At 39.8% G+C, this 22,803-nt stretch overlaps 1 protein-coding gene across 2 annotated transcripts in view; it reads left to right on the top strand.

Annotated features, from left to right (window-relative positions):
* The window catches only part of CCDC141 (coiled-coil domain containing 141), a 125,616-nt gene that overhangs the window by 21,320 nt on the left and 81,493 nt on the right, over positions 1-22,803 (top strand). For both annotated transcript variants that reach the window (XM_075180514.1, XM_075180513.1), the window contains exons 3-5: positions 14,956-15,147; positions 18,781-18,883; positions 21,268-21,521. In XM_075180514.1, the coding sequence (XP_075036615.1) occupies positions 14,956-15,147; positions 18,781-18,883; positions 21,268-21,521 (549 nt within the window). The remainder of the gene's footprint in view (positions 1-14,955; positions 15,148-18,780; positions 18,884-21,267; positions 21,522-22,803) is intronic.

A 22,803-nucleotide genomic window follows, 5' to 3' on the forward strand; every position in this document is an offset into this window, starting at 1 on the left:
AATAATGAAAACACAGGGATAAGAATATTCATCAATGACAACACTACTCAGCATCCTCTGCCAAAGAATGAATTTCAGGAAATAATATTGTAGTCCATTTGTATTAATACTCACTAACAGAGTGCTTGGTTGACAGTCTGTTTTTCGTAAAAGTTTATATTTTAATATAACATGTCAGTTTAGAAGCGGTGTGTGTGTATTTGTTCTGTTTTTTACAAACTTGGACACAAACTGTCAACTCTAAACTTGCTGAATTTTTACGTGTCTAACAAGCAAAAATGATGGAAAGTTTATTTTGGAGATTATATATATATATATATATATATATATATATATATATATATATTTGCCAATTTACAAGTACTGTTCAAAATGGTAATTCTGCAGAATGCAAACACAGAGTTCACATTTTGTATGGCTGGGCCTGGATCTCTGCAAAACTTTTTCTGGTCAAATTTGATTTGTTTGCCTCGTAATTTGGAAACGTATGCCTCTATTTTTGCATATTTGGAATCACTTGCTCAGGGGCAGCATATTTCTTCTTCTGATGTCAATAGCTGGGATGATCAGAGGCTTTCTTATTGCATGCGGGTTAGTCCAGCTGGTACTATATATAATGTGGGATATACCGAGCGTGGGCTTATTTTTCTCTGGTTTTGTTTCAAAATATTGTCTTTTTGTCATAGCAGCTGTCCATCAAGCCTATTTAAGGCACATTTGGGTGTGGCTCACAAGCCAGCCTTTGCTAGATGTAAACCCCTATACCTGGGAGGTGAGTGCATCTGATTTTAACTGCATTTTAATAGTGTTTAAAGCATATAGGTCAGTGTAGGACCTGCATATAATGAGGTACCCTTAACGTTGGGGTGCAGGCTTAAGTCTTTTGATCAAAATATGAACGAATACCTCATGTTTTCATTTTTCTAGACACACACAGATATGCAGTTTAAAGGATAAGCGCTGACAACTTTCTTTTTGTTTTGTATACATATATGGGCATTTATATTGCCACGCAGCTGGTACCACATACAATATGGGATATACCGAGCGCAGGCTTATTTTTCTCTGATATATATATATATATATATATATATATATATATATATATATATATATATATATATAATATATATATATGCGCAAATTTACAAATATTGTTCAAAATGGTCATTCTACAGAATGCAAAAACGGAGTTCACATTTTGAGAGCCTGAACCTCTGCAAAACTTTTTCTAGTCAAATTTGATTTGTTTGCCTTGTTATTTGGGATTGTATGCCTCTATTTTTGCATATTTGGAAGCACTTGCTCAGGGGCAGCATAAGCATATTTCTTCTTCTGATGTCAGTAGCTGGGATGATCAGAGGGTTTCTTATTGCATGTGGGTTAGTCCTATTAATGCATCTAATTCTGCATCCAAATGACAATGTAACAGGTCGATACCAATAATATTGAAATAAACCACTTGATTTTGTAAGACACGTACATCCCCTTTTCTACACCTGCTCTCCATTCTTCACGGCACAGATGAAAAACTTTAATTTCAAGGATCTTTTGCTGTCATCTCACACACTCAGTCTGAAATGTGATGCAAGAGCTACACATAATTTCATAATCACATTATCATTATTCTTTCATGTAGATCTGCAAATGCATCAGACTTAAAGACGTCTCATATATTAACTGTGTTTTCAAAGTATATTTGGCACCTTATCTCCTGTTTTAAAGAAATATAAGAACTTTGCAGACAGACTCAGGATGATTTGTGATTAAAAAGGAGCCTTAATATAATTATGGCAAATAAGGTGTGCTTCCATGCTCCATAAGAGATATACAAGACAGAAGCATTATATCTATATCTATATCTATCTATCTATCTATATATATATATATATATATATATATATATATATATATATATATATATATATATATATATATATATATAATATATATTAGACATGGGTTTGACGCCTGTCAAAAAAGAACTGAGGATGAACATCCAGTTTGAAACCCTTGACCTATGTGATAGATGATCTGTGTTAAATTAGTGATTGGGATCATCAAAGGGAAGTTGGATGTTTATGTGAATGTTGTTTGCCATCCAGACAATAAAGAAGGCAGTTGTACCCGAAAATATTTTGCAAGTATCATCTTAGAGATGCATCTATTTATTTTCTACTTATTAATTCATTGGTTTGTCCATACAGATACAATTTAATACATGGATGTCAAATTCTCCTAGAGATTTACTTAGAGATAAGGAATCATGCAAATGAAGGGTTTTTAACAAGACATTGCTAGGCCCTGGCCCCAGGAACCTAGACCCAGGGGTAAATGGATCAAGCTGAGAGTTTTCCGGCGGGTTCGAAAAACCAATCAGATTCTAGCTATCATTTATTTAGTACATTCTACAAAATGATAACTAGAATCTGATTGGTTGCTATTGGCAACATCTCCACTTTTCAAACCCGCCAGAATTACTCCGCTTGATACATGAGTCAAAAGCACAGTGACCCGGGTCATTGCTACAAAAAAGTCAATTATTTTTTTCCAACTTCCAACAAAGTTTAAACAGAAAATGTCTGTTTTATATTATCAGGTGCATAACAAAAGTGACTACAAATATGGTGAGATCATACACCGAGGGCCTTTTGAGTTACATACCTAATTCAGGACTGCATTAGTCAATTTTTAACGTGTGCTCGATTAATTACAACAACCTTCATTTCCTGCACCCCGCAATGTCCTGTATTTTGAAGTAGGTGGGGAAAGAACAACCAGTATCAGATCATTGTCACAGCAGCTGGAGATGAGTGAACTGATCTTCAGTGAGACAGTGACATAAAATGAGGTCTTTATAATTTTTTTATTTTTTTTACCAAATTTATTTATGCAAAGGTCAGTACTTTACAATCTCAAACGATGTCAGATTTGAAACATACAAGCACTCATAAAAAGACATATGCATAAACAGTATGTGTTGTAAGAACAAGTACAATAACAAAAAAGTGTGATCAGACAATCATTTAAGATACTGAGAATATATAAAGAAAAAGCTGAACAGATTTTTCCATTTATTAAAAGAGAAGGTGGGAAATATAAACTCAAGTAGGGACAGGGGCAAACGCAGGATTTGAAGAGGGGGGTTTCCACACCACGCCGCCAGTAGGCGTGACCAGCATGCTTGGGGGCGTGGCTATAATTTTAGACAGTGCTTGGCTGCTCTCCAACTCTTCCTATCCCTATAATATACATGTGCAATGCTGCGTGGACTACTGTTAGATGCACGCAGCTCTCCCTGCCACCTTAATTATACAGAGCCCCAGGTTTGGAGGGGATTTCCAGGCACTAGGGAAACCCCCCCTCGATTTGCCTATGAGGGAGGCAGTGTGGCTTGCTGCCAGTGAGACAGTCTTTATTTTATAACACAATTGATGAGCAAAAAACAGTATATGCAGAGTATCCGATGCAGATTTATCAGGTTCAGAATCATTTGCAGATGGCTCTGCTATAAACAGGTAACAATGCAGGGTACAGAAAATCCCAACATCAGAGAAGGTGATTAACTCAAATCAGCAGACACGGTACAGCAGAATGTCACTGTGTACTTATCAGCAGTATATAACAAAGTCCAGTGTATCCAACGTATTCTGAGACAGACCCAGAGTCCCTCTGAACAGTCTGCCACAATAGTGCTTGAAGTAGTACAAAAGTCAATGCAAATGCAACTGATGGTCAGAATGCAGGCTGGAATGGATGTAGAGTAGCTGAACACCAGAAAGATATACCACCAAATGTCAGCAAACAGAGCAGGTTAAATAAATGGTAATGGTAACGCTGTAGCGGCTGTGTCGGGACACCACCACCTCAGCCAGGAATGGAGCACTGAGTATTTGGCAGCCAGGCAGGTACCAGGAACACGAATAGTCAGATATAGCCAGGAATCAGTATCAGAATCATAATCAGACATAGCCAGGGATCAGAACCAGAATCCTAGTCAGACAGAGCCAGGGATCAGAACCAGAATCATAGTGAGACATAGCCAGGGATCAGAACCAGAATCATAGTCAGACATAGCCAGGGATCAGAACCAGAATCATAGTCAGACATAGCCAGAGATCAGAACCAGAATCGTAATCAGACTTAGCCAGGGATCAGAACCAGAATCATAGTCAGACGGAGTCAGGGATCAGAACCAGATTCATAGTCAGACATAGCCAGGGATCGTAATCAGACTTAGCCAGGGATCAGAATCATAGTCAGATATAGCCAGGGATCAGAACCAGAATCATAGTCAGACGGAGCCAGGGATCAGAACCAGAATCATAGTCAGACATACCCAGGGATCAGAACCAGAATCATAGTCAGACGGAGCCAGGGATCAGAACCAGAATCATAGTCAGACGGAGCCAGGGATCAGAACCAGAATCATAGTCGGACGGAGCCAGGGATCAGAACCAGAATCATAGTCAGACATACCCAGGGATCAGAACCAGAATCATAGTCAGACATACCCAGGGATCAGATAGCTATGTCTGACTATGTATGTATTAACCAGAAATTAGACACAGGATAATACAGCACAGGGACACTACCACTAGAAGCAAAACGCTATCACAGGTAACACACCGGCAATGTAGCTCACTCTAATTGAAGTTGGGGAACTCTCATACACAGGGGAATACAACAGAACCTGACATCTAACAAAATAATACTAACACATGCTTTTTCACACAGGGAAACAGCAATAGAAACAGAAACAGGATCCTAACACTGTCCACTTGCGTGATTATGAAAGATCATAGTTTCCTACTCTCCCGGAATGTCCGGAAGACTGCCGGATTTCTGGGAGTCCTCCAGGTTCCTGGACTCTTCATTAGTTAAGTGGCATGGGGGGATTAAGACGCGATTCACGCATCATCGTGGTCCCACCCCCTGCTGTAATAGGCTAGAAATTGTGATGACCGTTTAGGGGGTGGGGCCAAATGACACAATTTACAAAGCCCCGCCCCCACATGCCCACCTCTCCCTGGATCTCCCAGAGGCCAACTTGCCATAGTTGGTAAGTATATGTTAGATGTGATATATGCAGTGTCATGATGTGAATGTGGAAACGGTGGTAAAGAAGAAACCACAGACTGATAGTTCGGGAAGAACTTGTCATCCATGTATTATATTTTGTTATTTGTATGTAGACAGCATCAACATATAATTGAAATGTAGGTACATGAATCAATGAAATGTGTTGTGGCCCCCTCAATACCATACAATTTCAGTAAAGTAATGATGCCACGTTGTCCATAGTTGCCTACTCTCCCTGAATGTCAGGGAGACTCCCTGAAATAGGGGTGATCTCCCTCACTCCCTGAAGACTCTGGCATTCTCCCTGATGCTGAGCCAGTACAAGACGTGATTGGCTTCGCCATCTGTGGCATGATGACACAGCTCAGAAATTGTGTCCTATGTCTATGTATTGATGCCTATGGAGGTGGCCATTTTCATGGAGACCAAGATTTAATCAAAGACTTACAGGTAAGACAACATGACTTCAGTAATGGAGACAGAAATGTAAAAGACACTTCAGTCTCTAGAGATTCATTAGCTGATTTTCTTTAACGCATAGTTGCCTACTCTCCCAGAATGTCCGGGAGACTCCCACATTTCTAGGAGGGCTCCTTGGAGAGCAGGACAACCTCTCGGTTCTCGCCCCCACAATATATAAGTGGCTGGGGGTGGGGTGTAATGACGCAAATATTGCATCCTTCTAGCCAATATTGCATCCTCTTGGCCAAAATGATGCGATACCTCAAGCCCCACCCCCGCACACCCACCTCCCCCGGGATCTCCCTGAAGTCAGCCAGGAAAAGTTGGCAAGTATGACGTTGTCACACTGATGCTGGAGTGTCGTCTCACATGCTGTCTCCTTTTATAAAAAAGAAGTTCTAACATCCGTCTTGTTACTTATTATCAGTGACCAAGAGTTTTTAAAAGTTTTTTGGACAGGAAGTAAAGGATAAAGTAATTCTGAAATTTAAAATAAGCATTAAAAACATTTAAAAAAAAAAAGTCCTTCAAATATGTTGGATATTTTTATTTCTGGTACACTTAAGCATTCTAAAATTAACACCCATGACATGATGTTTTAGGTACACAATACAAAAACTACTCACATACAATGATTGATAGATTACTGAGTTTATAAGACACGAATGCCCCTTGTTCTTCCACTTCTATCCATTCTTCAGTGTACAGAAAAAAAACCTTAATTTCAAGGTTCTTTTGCTGTCATTACTCTGGCACACTCAGTCTGAAGTGTCAGGTGTGATGGAAGTACAAATAATTTCATAATCACATTATCATTATTCTTTCAAGTAGATGTCCAAACGCATCAGACTAGCAGACATTTCTTTCATGTTTAATAGAGCTAAAATATACTTTGAAAATACAGCTTTCTGCTGTTTTAAAAGAAATGTTAAGTAGCTTGTAGACAGGCTCAGGATGGTTTGTGATTAAAAATAAGTTGTAATATAATTATGTAAAATAAAAGATCTGCCAGTACTCCTATGCTTCATAAGAAATATACGAGCCAGAAGTATGTTTTGCCTGGTGTTTAAAAATAGTGTGTGATACATATTAAAGAGCAAGTTACATACTCAACAAAATGTGCTAGCGGTGATTCCCAAAGTGTGCGCCGTGGCTCCCAGGGGTGCCGTGGCGCTGTCACAGGGGTGCCGCCGAGGCCAGGAAATAATAAAAAAAAAAAATACGTCACGCCCGACATATTCAGTGACAAGTGACAGGTCAGAGGTGGATGCTGGGTCCCGGCCGCCGCCGGATTGGTAAGAAAACAGAAGAAAAGATAGAAGAAAGAAGGTCAAGTATCATCATCATCATCATTTATTTATATAGCGCCAACATATTCCGTAGCGCTTTACAATTGGGGACAAACGTAATAAACTAATAAACAAACTGGGTAAAACAGACAAAGAGGTGAGAAGGCCCTGCTCGCAAGCTTACAATCTATGGGACAATGGGAGATTGACACATGAGGTTAAGTCTACATTTTGCATCTTGGCCCAGCCAGACTGCAAAGGTAGGGTGACTCATAAGCTAAATGATCCTGTCACACAACAATGTTGGTCCGGGGGTAGTTGTCTTGTGTGAAATTGTGTAACAGGCTAAAGGTAGTGAGGTTAAGATGGTGGTTGAGGAATATTATAAGCTTGTCTGAATAGGTAGGTTTTCAGAGAACGCTTGAAAGTTTGTAGAACAGAGGAGAGTCTTATTGTGCGAGGGAGAGAGTTCCATAGAGTGGGTGCAGCCCGAAAAAAGTCCTGTAACCGGGAATGGGAGGATGTAATGAGGGTGGATGAGAGACGCAGATCTTTTGCAGAACGGAGTTGCCGAGTTGGGAGATATTTTGAGACAAGAGAGGAGATGTATGTTGGTGCAGCTTTGTTGATGGCCTTGTAGGTTAGTAAAAGTATTTTATATTGGATTCGGTAGAAGACAGGCAGCCAGTGTAGAGACATACAGAGTGATTCAACAGAGGAATAGCTATTTGCAAGGAAAATCAGTCTTGCCGAAGCATGCAAAATAGATTTTAGGGGTTTGAGTCTGTTTTTGGGAAGACCAGTAAGGAGGGAATTGCAATAGTCAATGCGGGAGATGATTAGTGCATGAATTAAGGTTTTAGCAGTGTCTTGTGTGAGATATGTGCGGATTCTGGAAATGTTCTTTAGATGTATGTAACATGATTTAGATATAGAGTCAATGTGGGGAACAAAGGATAGGCGTGAATCAAGGATTACACCTAGGCAGCGAGCTTGTGGGGTGGGATTTATGGTCATGTTATCAACAGAGATAGAAATGTCAGGTATGCTCTTGTTGGCGGGTGGGAATATTATTAACTCTGTTTTAGAAAGATTAAGTTTGAGTTGACGAGAGGCCATCCAAGATGAAATGGCAGAAAGACAGTCAGTTACACGGGACAACACAGATGTCGAGATATCAGGAGAGGATAGATAGATTTGGGTATCATCCGCATAGAGATGATACTGAAAGCCTAAGGAACTTATTAGATTTCCAAGAGAAGCGGTATAGATAGAGAACAGCAGAGGACCTAGCACCGAGCCTTGTGGTACTCCAACTGATAGGGGAAGCGGAGCAGAGGTGGCTCCAGAGAAATTAACAGTGAAAGAGCGATTAGAGAGGTAAGATGAGAACCAGGATAGAACTGTGTCTTGAAGACCTAGGGATTGCAGCGTTTGTATGAGAAGAGAGTGGTCAACGGTGTCAAATGCAGCCGAGAGATCAAGGAGAATTAGGAGAGAGTAATGGCGTTCAGTCTTAGCAGTGATCAGATCATTAACAACCTTGGTCAGCGCAGTCTCTGTGGAGTGTTGAGAACGAAAGCCAGACTGAAGAGGATCCAACAGGTTGTTTGCGGAAAGAAAGCGTGTGAGGCGAGTGTAGGCAAGTCTCTCTGGAAGCTTGGAGGGGCAAGGGAGCTGAGAGATGGGACGGTAATTTGAGAGAGAGTTTGGGTCGGAGTTTTGTTTTTTTAGAATAGGAGTAATCACTGCATGCTTGTATAGTGATGGAAAGATGCCAGTAGAGAGTGAGAGATTACAGATTTGAGTTAGAGGTGAATTGAGCACAGAAGACAGGGATCTACCAATTTGCGAGGGAATAGGATCAAGAGGACAGGAGGTAGAGTAGGAAGATAAGAAGAGCGTAGAAATTTCCTCTTCATTTGTGGGGTCAAATGAAGAAAGGGTGTCAGAGGGTAGTGGGAAGGAAATGAGCTGATGGCTTGTTGAGGAAGAGGATACCATTTCTAGTCTGATCTTGTCAATCTTGTCCTTGAAGTAGGAAGCAAGATCCTGAGCACTGATAGTAGATGGAGGGTTCGGGGTGGGAGGATTGAGAAGATGATTAAATGTATTGAAAAGGCGTTTGGGGTTAGAAGCCTGAGCATAGATAAGAGATTGAAAGTATGTTTGTTTTGCAGTGTCCAGAGCATTTCGATAGGAGTGGTAGACAGAAGTATATGTGAAGAAGTCATTAGAGCTTTGAGATTTACGCCAGTGACGTTCTGCTTTACGGGACAGTTTTTGAAGATTTCGTGTTGCTTTGGTGTGCCACGGTTGACATCGAAGTCGACGTGTAGTATGAAGTGTCGCTGGAGCCACTTGATCAAGGGCCGTTGCTAAGGTTAGGTGAAAATGAGGTACTGCCATCTCAGGGGATGAGAATGTAGAGATAGGGGAGAGAAGGTGTTGGAGAGAGGTGGAAAATTGTTGAAGATTAATAGAATTAAGATTTCTACGAGTATGAGGAGGCTTGGTTGAGTTAGACAGTAGAGAGGTTAGAGCAGTGGGGGTGAGAGTGTAGCTGATAAGGTGATGATCCGAGAGGGGGAAGGGTGTATTAATAAAATTAGAAACTGAGCATAGTCTAGAGAAAACAAGATCAAGGCAGTGGCCATCCTTATGAGTAGATGATTCAATCCACTGGGAGAGGTCAAGTGAGGATGTTAGAGAGAGTAGTTTGGAAGCAGCTTTGGAAGGTGGGTTATCAATGGGGATGTTGAAGTCACCCATGATGATGGTGGGGATGTCTGAAGATAAGAAGTGAGGGAGCCATGCAGAGAAATCCTCAATAAATTGTTGGTGTGTTCCAGGGGGACGATAGATCACCGCAACACGTAGGGAGAATGGATTAAAAATGCGAATAGCATGTACTTCAAAAGATGTGAACGTGAGTGATGGGACATTTGGTAGAACTGTGTATGTGCACTGTGGGGAGAGAAGTAGTCCAACCCCACCTCTTTGTCTGCCTTCAGGTCTGGAGGTGTGGGTGAGATGGAGGCCACCATGTGAAAGTGCTGCAGGTGAGGCAGTGTCTGATTGCATGAGCCATGTTTCTGTTATTGCCAGAAGGTTGAGGTTTTTTGAGAGGAAGAGATCATGAACGGAGGTAAGTTTGTTACAAAGTATAGTAAGTAAAGAAAGCGGAGGGGAAATGGTGATAGGAAACAGCAATGGAGGAGCAAAAGAATGAAGGAGGGGGCAGAGTGAGGATGAAGAGGGGCAGAGTGAGGATGAAGAGGGGCAGAGTGAGGATGAAGAGGGGCAGAGTGAGGATGAAGAGGGGCAGAGTGTGAGGATGAAGAGGGGCAGAGTGTGAGGATGAAGAGGGGCAGAGTGCGTGGATGAATCGGGGCAGAGTGCGTGGATGAATCGGGGCAGAGTGCGTGGATGAATCGGGGCAGAGTGCGTGGATGAATCGGGGCAGAGTGCGTGGATGAATCGGGGCAGAGTGCGTGGATGAATCGGGGCAGAGTGCGTGGATGAATCGGGGCAGAGTGCGTGGATGAAGGAGGGCACAGAGTGCGTGGATGAAGGAGGGCACAGAGTGCGTGGATGAAGGAGGGCACAGAGTGCGTGGATGAAGGAGGGCACAGAGTGCGTGGATGAAGGAGGGCACAGTGTGATGATTTTTGTACATGTTATTTTTTTTTTTTTATCTTATTCCTCTTAATATTAGCTGTAAATTATTCTTTGACAGAAATATAATTGAAAAAAATATATAAAAATATTCTTTTCCCTTGGATTTATGTGTGTTATTTTTGCAAACAACTTACTAAGTATTTCTGTCCTGACCTAAATACTTATTATGTTATTTTGACCCAACTACTTATAAAACAGGACTGCTCAGTAATTATTTTTGAGGGGTGCCTTGAAAAAATTATGGAGACTCTGAGGGGCGTATTCAATTGTTAGCGTTAACGCTAACAAAACGGGCGCTCGAAAAATCTTAGCGTTGATACGGTAATTACTCGCGGAATTTCAGCTCGCAGCTGAAATTCCGTGAGTAAACTACCATATTAACGCTTTTCGCGCGCAATATTACCGTATAAACGGTAATATTTTTCGAGCGCTCGTTTTTCAGCGTTAACGCTCACAATTGAATACGCGCCTAAGGGTGCCGCAAACTGAAAAGTTTGGGAACCACTGTGCTATGGTATATTATGCTTAACGCAATATTTTTCAGGTACGTTAGGGTCTGGCCACCTAATTGCTGGGAGTATAACAACAGCTACAGGCTAAGTATTACTTGAATACTATACTGTAGTATAGGTGGCGCTGTATCTTAAGTTGTCATTGTGCAGTCTTTCGTTATTTTGATAATGTACTCTTTCGACCTCTTGTTCCCTGCTTGTTAATGCTCAAACATAGAAGCATAATCTGTACCAGGTTATATATGCAGATACTGTGGTACAGGAAAATACAAGTAATCTTCTAGTGAAATCTGCAGTATGTGAGGAATGGAAGAAAAGAAAGAGGATGCCAGCTTTAGCAGTGGCTAAACTGTGTTATAACAGTTATCCGCTGTGGAAATTTAGGTTGGAGATGCTGTCTTCCAGAGATTACGCGTGGGAGGTTTTTACAGACAGAGCAGAGGCTAATAACCAAGATTGGGATAAGAAAAAACAGACATGAGTAACCATAAGTTTATTAGCTGAAGATGACCAGCTAAATCACATAAGACATAAGACTACCACAAAGGGTATTGGGATGCATTACATGAGCTGCATAAAAGATCCAGTCTAAACAGTAAGCTATGTCTGCTCAGGGAAACAATACCAGATGACACTTGGGAACGGAAAAGGACATGCAGGAGCATATAAATGGAGTGCTAGAGACAGTAATGCAACTCCGGTCAATGGGTGAGGACATAAAGCATAGCCACGTGGTAGCTGTACCTCTGTGCAGTCTACCGGATACATACAGTGCACTGATTAACACCCTGGAAACAAAGCCTGAAGCAGAATTAACACTAGACTTTGTGAAAATCATGCTTATGGATGAACACCAGCATAGAAAGGAATACACACATGGCAACATAGAAAGTGTCTAAGGAATGGTCCTTAAAGCCACAGATATAAAGTCACACAATAAGGAAACATGTTTTAGATACAAGAAACAGAGACTCTTGAACAAAGATTGCTCACTACAGAAAGGAAGAGAGAAAATTTCCAAATGGGTCCAAGCAGTATAAATTAACCCCATTGCAGAAAGATTTATAACTTATGCTACTATTGGTCCAGTTCTGAACATTTTTTGCAGCAATGCCCAAAACAGAGGAATAGCTGTAGGCTGGTACTAACAGGGGAACACTGTTCTCAGGTAACAATTAATGACCAGCCCAGTGCAGATTGAAAGACAAGAATATAAAGCCAGGTAAGCAGATGCAAGTAATCAGAAGAATGGAGATTAACTCCTACAGATAAAGTTACAAAGTACAGCAGCAACTGTGTTAGAACAGAGGTACTGCAAGAGCTACACAAAATACTTGATAGAATCCTAACAATAGCATCAGCTACAAGCTAAGTATACTGGAGGAACAGTAGGTGGCGCTGTATCTTCCATAGCCACTGTGCATTCTCTCTTTATTGTGATAGTTTACTCTTTTCTGTCTTCTAGTTACTTCTTCATGTTGTGAGTTTATACCTGCACAAAGTAGAGTTAGTCCTACAATCTTTCTCTACGTGTTAATGCTTGAACACACAAGCATAATCTGCAACACTTATTGTATTCAATCTTCTCTCCTGCTCATTGTCTGAACCCTGTTTATTAGTCGTCAGATTATCTAAATTTTCACAGCATGGCCAATCAGATCATTGGTATAGTCACAGCAGCAGCAGATAATTGAGCTGATCTTGTGGGAGGCAGTGTCCAGTCCAGTCATGTGATTAAGTTAGTAAGGACATGGATGCATGATGTGAGGAAGGGAATGAAGGCAAGTGAGAGACCATAGCCTGAGATTTAGATAGTGGAAAGAGCAGAGTCCTCCAACAGCACAGATAAGTGATGTGAGGTTTCTGCCACATTGATGCAGGAAGCTTGTGGTGTCAAATGCAACTCTGTAGGAAATGAAGTTCGTACATTCAACTTGTTCATGTAAATGTTATCTTTTAAAGAGGGGATTCTTAACCTACAGGCCAGGACTAGAAACATGGATTATTACTATATTTCAATTAGGGTCGTTTCTGATGATCCCCTCTTTGCAAAGCTATCATGTACTACCAAATAATGACTTCAGCATTACCTGTTCAGTATATATTTACTATAAAATGCACTGTAAAAACAGGGACTGTTAGTTCCATACATATGTAGCTAAACAAAAATCCAATAAGAAGATGAGCACGATTATTTCTTTGCTTTTTACAAATGGGTTCACCTCTTACCAGCATAAATCTTTTCAAGAAAAGTACTATCAGAGTAATAGCAGCATTTATTCACACCAAGATAATCATCTGACATTAAGTGTAGCGGACGGGAGCAACACTCTCTAATTAGAGACATATTGATATATTATGCTCAGCACAACCATTAAATGAACACTGTGAGGCGATAAGGATTTATCCCCATGGTACACACATGTAGAAATTGATATTCTGCCCTCACTTTTAGCAATATATTAAAGAGCACTAGAACATTTTGATGCTATACAACTACTTTAAAATGTACTTTGTATTATAAACAGGGATTGTGATTTCCATTTATAGCAATGCAGTGACATAGGACCGCCCCTATAGGCGGTCCTGGGGAGTGTCAGTATTCTAATGAGGTCAGACAGACAGAGCATTCCTGAAAAGGGGAGGGGCAACACAAAAAAGTGATTTTCGTTACATACACACACAACTCTATGGTTTTCAAAGACACATTAAAATTCAATAATTTGATTTAAATATTAAAATAAATTATTTTTATTTTCTTATTATACAACCTCTTTACTGTAAATCCTCCAATCTACCACTTGTCAGGTCACATTGTTGCTGTGTCAACCTTACGTGTTTTCTAACTTGATAACACTGTTATTGCACTGATTCTGTTATCTGTGTGACAACCACATTCTTAATATATCTCCAGCAAGCTCTGTTACTTGTCACGGTAAAGGCCACGGTGATTATATTTGTGTTATGTAGTGTCTGAAATGTAGCTATGTGTGATATTGATGTGCTGGCATAACACAGTATTGCTGGCTGTGGAAAGGAAACATATTTAATTATTTAACTTTATTCTTGCAGACAAACATTATTGCTAACTTATACCATATGGTCTACTTCTGATTTGTTACCTCCGTTAATTAATCCATGCTAGGGTAAGGTATTAAAATGTAACAGCTGTGTCAGTTTTTAATTTTTGCATTTTCTTAAAGGTGATGTCCACCAATGGCAGGAGAAGCTTTAAATTCAGCACTTCCAACATGTATCCACTTGTCATATGTCAGGCACTCAACAATTGGTGCTGAACACCACAAGCTACTATTAGTCAGAAGCTCTGTATTCCAACATTCCCCAGCCATAGGAGCCATTTGGGAGGGTAGGACATCTCTCAGATGACAGGACTCCCAAGCATTGGACATGTGAATGTTTGTAAGGGCACAAAAATAAAAATGCTGCAAACCTAAATCTATTTTACTATTCAAGAATATGCATTAAGATGGTAACGATTTCACATTTGCATAGTTACCTTCATCATCATCATATCAGCTATTTATATAGAACTACTAATTCCGCAGCGCTGTACAGAGAACTCACGCACATCAGTCCCTGACCCATTGGAGCTTACAGTCTAAATTCCCTAACACACACACACACACAGACAGAGAGAGAGAAACTAGGGTCAATTTGATAGTAGCCAATTAACCTACCAGTATGTTTTTGGAATGTGGGAGGAAACCGGAGCATCCGGAGGAAACCCACGTGCAAACACAGGGAGAACATATAAACTCCACATGGTCAGGAACATACAAACTCCATGGTCAGGAATCGATCTCATGACCCCAGTGCTGTGAGGCAGAAGTGCTAACCAATAAGCCACCGTGCAACCAAATTTGCATCAGTGATTCCATTTTAAAACTTCTTTCTCTCTGTCTATGAAGTCTTTGGAAGACCACGTACGGGATTTGCTATGCCAAGCGGACGAGACAGCAGAGCAAAATAAAGACCAAAGCCAAGTGTACGACGCTATGGCGTGGAGCCTGAAAGAAGCATGGAAGGCCCTCGTTATTGTGCTAGAGAAACGGAGAGATCTGTTACAAATGAGTGCTGCTTTCTTTGATATCGCCCTACAGGTTTGTGCTTGACTAAATTGAAATGTAATCATGCATCAACCCATAGGATTGTCAACTCTCATTCCCTTTCAAGGGGTAAACATGACTGACACAAATTCTGTGGCTAGAGCGCTTCTCATCCTTTATACAAACTACTAGAAACCTTTTGTAAATGCACTTAAAAGACCAATATTGTCATTTGAATAATTGCTTAAATGTCAGCCTACTCAGAACCCTTTCTGTGAACACCAATAACCAGGCTACACGTGCTCTTCACCATTAGCAGCCCCTTTTTCTTGAAATCAAGATGTGCTCATCGAGACTCTGTTTGCCACTCAAGGAAAGAGATTTGACATATGGAGGAGGAAGGCAAGGTAGAAATAATCCGGGGTCAGGAATCAGATCAGACATAAGGCAGGACAGGCAAAGGCAGGATCAGAATAAGCAAAATGTCAATCAAAATTGAGGATTCAGGCAAATTCGATACACAGAGATACAGGCACCCAGGAAATAACAACTTAGATCTATAGCGGAAAATGAGTAACAGTGAGAGCGCTTATTAAATACACTTGTCTGTGCCTACGTAGGTGCAACACCCAAAGAGGCGCATAAGTAACGTTCAAATAGGTGTGTGCGCCTAAACGGTCATACAGGAAGGAAATTCAATTATTAGATTTATCAGCAAGGTAAATACCAACCATTTAGATTTTAAAATCTGTAATTTTTCAAATTCCCTTAATTTTTATGCACACAGAACTTCCTGTCTGAGAAAGTTACCTCACTGGATTACTTGAATTGATTTAATAAATCAGACCCTATCTGAATCCATGCTCAAGTATTATATATAAATGTATACGGAAGTAAGTCCTGAAAGCACTCGCCACTTTTCATATTTTCACCATGTCAACTGTATTGCTCAGCTGCCATTGCGATTAAATAATGTTAAATAGCTGCAATAACTTACCAGCCACACAGTAAAAGGCCATTGAAGGCATTGGTCTAGACTCTAGAGCAGGCCTGTCCAACCTGCGGCCCTCCAGATGTTGTGAAACTACAAGTCCCAGCATGCCCTTCCAGCTATCAGCAGGTTGTCTACTGGCAAAGCATGCTGGGGCTTGTAGTTTCACAACACCTGGAGGGCCGCAGGTTGGACAGGCCTGCTCTAGAGCATACCAACCTACATTGCTTCTGGTCTTAATAATTTGCGGTGATGCACACACAAAAGGGGGAGTGATCACACACTCTGGGGGCATGCCTAGTACTTCTAGACCTCAATTATCTACCCCTAAAAAGACTCTTGAATTGCTGCACACTCCAGGGGCAGGTGCAGGTAGCAACCGTCTCTATGGTTAGAGGAGAAAACATTACTTCCTGGCTTTCAAGACAAAGGTGCCAACGGTTGGCACAGTCCCCTTATATTATGACTGCCCCATCTAAATCGGGAAAGTTGGGAGGTATAGTCTAGGGCAGAGATGCCCAATGTCAGACATCAAAAGCTACCAACAGTTCATGTTTTCAGAATTTCTTTAATCATGCACAAGTGAGATAACCTATTTGGCTTGGTCAGTAATTATCCCACCTGTTTCTGCAGACAGTAATCCTGAAAACATGACCTGTCGGTAGCTCTTGAGGACTGAGTTTGAGGACCTCTTGTCTAGGGTTACATCATTTGGAAAACCTGCAAATAACAAGCATCTTACACTTGCATGCCATGTCTTTAAGGCGTTGGCTGCCTATAAGCAGAAACATTCTAGACCCTGGACACATAAAGGGTCATTTACAAAATGTCAAAGGTTTTATGTCACGCACCTGTTTTACACAACTACAGATAGTTTTGGTGGCATCTTGTGTGTGTGCAAAATTTTGTATCTACTGATGGGAGGAGCTCAGAATATTAGGAGGAGGTGGAGAAGGAGAATTGTGATCCGGTAGCAGTCATGATTGCGATTACAAAAATTCCGGCAATCGCTATAGCGACAAAAGAATGCCGAAAACAATAATCCCATCTTTTTATGGTAAATCTGCATTTCCTCCATATCGAGATTATTGTAATCGCCATTCTTTTGTCGCTATAGTGATTGTCGCAATTACCACCATCGTATAACTGTACCCCACCCTTGTGATCTGTCTTGCTGTTTAAGAATGGACTAAAGAAATGTTTTATCTCCACAGAAGGACTGTTTTTTTTTGTTTGTTTTGCTTTTTTAGATGTCCTCGGGGATGGTGGAAATCAGATCTCGTTCTATATTTTCGATCGTCCTTTTGCACCTTCCAATACAATTTATATGGAAATACACATTTCTATCAATGTAATAAATACATCCTAATCCATAAAAGTAACATATGTAAAAAAGACACTACTGTTGTCTCACCTAAACAAGGATGTATTGAGCACTGTTTAGGAGAAAAAAAATAAATTAGAAATAATGAATAGGGTGGTCCTAAACTGGTAGGAAGAGTAAAAGTCACATCAAAGTCCAAGCTATCGCTTTATGACCACCCCTTAATTTCAACTTTTCAGTTGCTCTCCTAAAACATTGAACTGTCTTTATGATTTATATTAATCAAGACTGTCTTTATTTCATATGTAACTTTTTTGTGTGTTTGACGATTTTTATTTCACTTGTTCAGCTATAAATGTGCTTTCCTGCAGAGGTACAACTGGGAAGTGCAAAGTGCATTCCATTATAAGTATAGGGATGAGACCTGACCTCTAGCACCCTTGAAGTAGCAGAGAATTCAAGGGGTATATTTACTAAACTGCCGGTTTGAAAAAGTGGAGATGTTTCCTATAGCAACCAATCAGATTCTATTTTTCATTTATTTAGTACATTCTACAAAATGACAGCTAGAATCTGATTGGTTGCTATAGGCAACATCTCCACTTTTTCAAACCCGCAGTTTAATAAACATACCCCGAGTTCTTTTGTGAGGGGAAGGAGTCTGTGTACCCTCCCACAAAACAGGGAATGCTCCTATAAAATTCAACTTCTCCGCCAATTTATCTCATTTAAATAATGCAATGTCATTTTTGCACTTCACTGCAAAAGTAGGTCCACTTGTACACCACACCGTACTTAGTAAGACTAGTAAAACTTAGTAAACCTTCTGCTTCCCAATAAGCATCTTGGACTGCAGATCTGTACTCATGCTCGCTCAACTAGCCACACTAATGCCAATGCAGGAGTTTGATGTCATAAAAGTTAATTTGCAATGTGTTTTTTTTTTTTTTTTTGTTCAAAAATGATCTTTAGTGTGTTATTTGCAAATATCAAGTGGTAAATACAACATTATAGTAAATGTGCAGTGTTTTTGCATAGCTATTAAGCCTTAATTAATGCTTGCTTAGTCTTTTACATTTACTGTATGCTAGTATAGTCTTAAAATGAAATAATACATGTACATTTATTCTTGATGTGAAAGCTACCATATACTACCATGTACTATACATGTACTACCATATCTGGAAAGTGACTTGTAAGAAGAGGCCCACTGCTTGGCAATGCTGTCCATTATTTTATATAATAATGTGCCCACCAGGGGGCACTGGTACATGAGTCTGTATATATGCAGAGTACAGTAATATGGCTTTCTGTGCAGAATGCGTTTCCTGGATATTACCATGAAAATGAATTATTTTCTTCTGCTCTATAGTTTGCTGATGCAATTGATACTGCAGAGACCTTCCTTCAGAACACACCAGACACTTGTGATTCCATTACAGAATATCTTCAACAGCTCCAACAACATACAAAGGGTAAGTTTGTTTTTCTTCTAAATAAATGTCTTCTAGTCTTCTAATAACATCAGGGTTAGAGCTGAGATGTTCAGAGAGGAAAATTAGGTCTTACCTGATCAGAACTGATCAATTCCATATAAATCTAAGGATTCCTTCCCAACAGCCCTGATTTAAGCAGGACAGGCCAATTGTCAGTTCTTTTGTCCAGACTGCCAGGAGTTTGGGAGGTATGTCCCTGCTCACCATGGTGAGTGATGCCAGCTTCAGCCACTAGTGCATGCTACAATTTAAATGTCTTGTTAGGGTAGGGAAGGCAGATTGGGGCTCTTCCCCACACGGCATAACCACTCACACTTTGACCTAATTTGGATCGGTACCAATGTTGGGAGGTATGTAAAGAGATTCTCCCAGGATCCAAGCCCCCCTTATTCGTATCCTAATTACCAGAGGTATCAGTGAGTATAACAGTCACTTTACCCTTGTCAGTTGTGCAGTTTCATATGGCTTCTCCCTATTGTGCTGGAGGCACATTAGTTTGTTGGTTTGTATTATGCTAAAATGTAGCATAAAGCTAACACTACATGTTGGAAGTCATAGCGCACTACACTGCCCATACAGACCTGATACTGCACGTGGCCAAATCTAGATAGAGAGGTGCGATATAGATAAAATAGAGAGAAAGGTGCGATATAGATAAGATAGAGAGAAAGGTGTGATATAGATAAGATAGAGAGAAAGGTGTGATATAGATAAGATAGAGAGAAAGGTGTGATATAGATAAGATAGAGAGAAAGGTGTGGTATAGATAAGATAGAGAGAAAGGTGTGGTATAGATAAGATAGAAATGTGCGGTATAGATAAGATAGAGAGAAAGGTGTGATATAGATAAGATAGAGAGAAAGGTGCAGTATAGATAAGATAGGGAGAAAGGTGTGATATAGATAAGATAGAGAGAAAGGTGCGGTATAGATAAGATAGAGAGAAAGGTGTGATATAGATAAGATAGAGAGAAAGGTGCGGTATAGATAAGATAGAGAGAAAGGTGTGATATAGATAAGATAGAAATGTGCGGTATAGATAAGATAGAGAGAAAGGTGCAGTATAGATAAGATAGAGAGAAAGGTGTGATATAGATAAGATAGAGAGAAAGGTGCAGTATAGATAAGATAGGGAGAAAGGTGTGATATAGATAAGATAGGGAGAAAGGTGCGGTATAGATAAGATAGAGAGAAAGGTGTGATATAGATAAGATAGAGAGAAAGGTGTGGTATAGATAAGATAGAGAGAAAGGTGTGATATAGATAAGATAGAGAGAAGGGTGCGATATAGATAAGATAGAGAGAAAGGTGCAGTATAGATAAGATAGAGAGAAAGGTGCGGTATAGATAAGATAGAGATAAAGGTAAATAAGATAGAGATATAAATAAGATAGATAAGTAAATAAGTTAAGTAAATAAGGTAAATAAGTAAGTAAATAAGGTAAATAAGTAAGTAAATAAGGTAAATAAGATTTAAATAAGATAGAGAGAAATGTGCAATATAGATTTGATAGAGAGAGAGTTGTGATATAAATAAGATGGAGTGGTGCGAGAGAGAGGAGCACAAAGGAGGGGCACGAGAGAGGGGAGCAAGGGAATGCAGCGAGAGAGGGGCACAAGGGGGAGGTGAAAGAGATTAGATAGATAGATCATACTTGCCAACTTTGTATTTAGAAATTCCAAACAGAAGAAATTAAATTAAATCCCTTCATCATTATATACTTTATATGTAAATAGCAGACTAAGTAGAACTTGATTTAATACAATATTATAGTATACATATTTTATGTATTGAACTGGATTATCATGGTTTGATGTTGCTGTGTGGGAGGACGAGAGGGGGCAGGATGCAGTGATTCGTGTCATTTTGCCCCGGCCCTTGCAGCGTTTTGACACAAAAGCGTAATTTTGTTGCAAGAAGCGGGATAAAAATGATGCACGTCACTGTGAATGGCGTCATGGAAGCTCCCATTACTAGGAAATGGCCAGGATGCGGGAGAATTTCCTGCTCTCCCGGGAGCTGGGAGACCTACTTGGAATTCGAGAGTCTCCCAGGCTTTCCGAGAGTATGAGATAGATAGATATATAATTTGTGTCTGTTAAATCTATTAGCCTTTAATTTATGTTTAATGTTTTATTTAGCTATTTTACTATTTATTTATTTTTTCACTACAATTCACAATAGATAAAGTATTTGTCCTAGTAAAATTTGGTATCTTACTTGAATATTTCACTGATTTTGCTGAAATGTCTTAATAATATTTCTCTACATTTAATTTGGGGATTATATTATTAGTTGCATACATTAAAGAATAGCATACAAAATATACAAGACCTTTGTCAATGTCCCCTTGTTTATTTTAGCTCTCCTAGAGCGATCACTGACCTTGCTAAATAAAAGCCAGGAAGTGACTGAATTCGTACAACAATTCAAGTCTCTCCAGCCAGTTGCAAACGCTGAAATAATGAAGGGCGCTCGTAGCAGCTGCTCCAAAATTGAAGGCCTCCTGGAATTACTGCAAGACAAGAGGAGGCAGCTGGACAAGCAGATGAGGCAACACCGCCAAAGGTTGGAGCAGGTCTTGCAAGTCAGTGAGTGGCACCAACAGGAAGACAAGGTACTACAGAGAGAATATCAGCACAGCACCTGCTTCCCCAGGTCATAACCGTAAACTCGGTGTCAGAACACAACATTGTCTTTTTGTGTAAAGGAAATTGTTTAGTGTTTACCCATCTGTGAGTCTTTTCCCCTCTCTGCACAGTGGCACATGAAAGACCATTAAATGGCTGCCATCTGGTGTCAATGTGTCCTTGGCCTTCAGCTATTGGCAGAAATAAAACACCACAGATAATACATGGATTTCCAAACAAATTATTAAACCTACCCCATCCTGATTTGCCCATTAAGTTATTAACCCTGTATATTTTCTTTAAATGAGAACAATTATCAACGTTCTGTGTTTTTGCTGCGAACAAACAAAATTAGGATTTTGTGTAATATTTATTGTTTTGCTGAGATATTCCTCTTGTTTACATGGCAAGTGTTTGTATTAGGATAATACACTTCTTAATGTAAATATATTGGATGTTAGACGTCACAGGGGAGTTCTGTGTCCATAGCGTGTAGGATGAGTACTTTTTATATAGGTCATGTTTCTAATCTCTGTAATATAATGGTAACCGGACTTTAGTGACACTGTGTTACTGCAGGGTGAATTGCATGAACCCATATGTATCACAAATATACAGTTAATAAACAACTATATGCTCTGCCAATACCCCATTAATACACACCCATACGACTTGCTAATACATGTATGTAAATAAGCAGCTGATACAAGCAACCATTTTTCATTCATGTCAATGCCCCACACGTCTGCTGTAATAAATTACAGTAGGGAGAAAAATATTCCTTATTACACAGGGTTTCTTACTGAACAAACTGAAGTGATGACATCAGAACTAGCTCTTTATACAGTTATTATTTACCAGAGTTTATACATACATACATACATACATCGACATCACATGTATTATGTATACATTTATACTACACTATATTACCCTAATCATCAACGTTTATTTATAGGGTGCTACAGATTCTGTAGCGACCAGACAATCGTTATACACATGTGACATATATGAACATGATAAGCATAATAACAGATACATGAATACAATTAAACATAGTAACAAATACATAAAAGCAATAACACAAAATAGCAACACGAGATACAAATAAGAGTGTGTTGTGCGAGAACAGTCACAGTGAGCACAGAAACAGGTGTGAATTCCACGTGTGTAAGTAAACTAACAATATAGTGTTTAACACAAACTTCAACATCGGACGTGTCCAGGACATACGAGGTGGATGGAGAGAGAGGAGACATATAAGAGATT

The sequence above is a fragment of the Mixophyes fleayi genome, chromosome 7 (assembly GCF_038048845.1).
Source record: "Mixophyes fleayi isolate aMixFle1 chromosome 7, aMixFle1.hap1, whole genome shotgun sequence".
Classification (NCBI taxonomy): Eukaryota; Metazoa; Chordata; class Amphibia; order Anura; family Limnodynastidae; genus Mixophyes; species Mixophyes fleayi.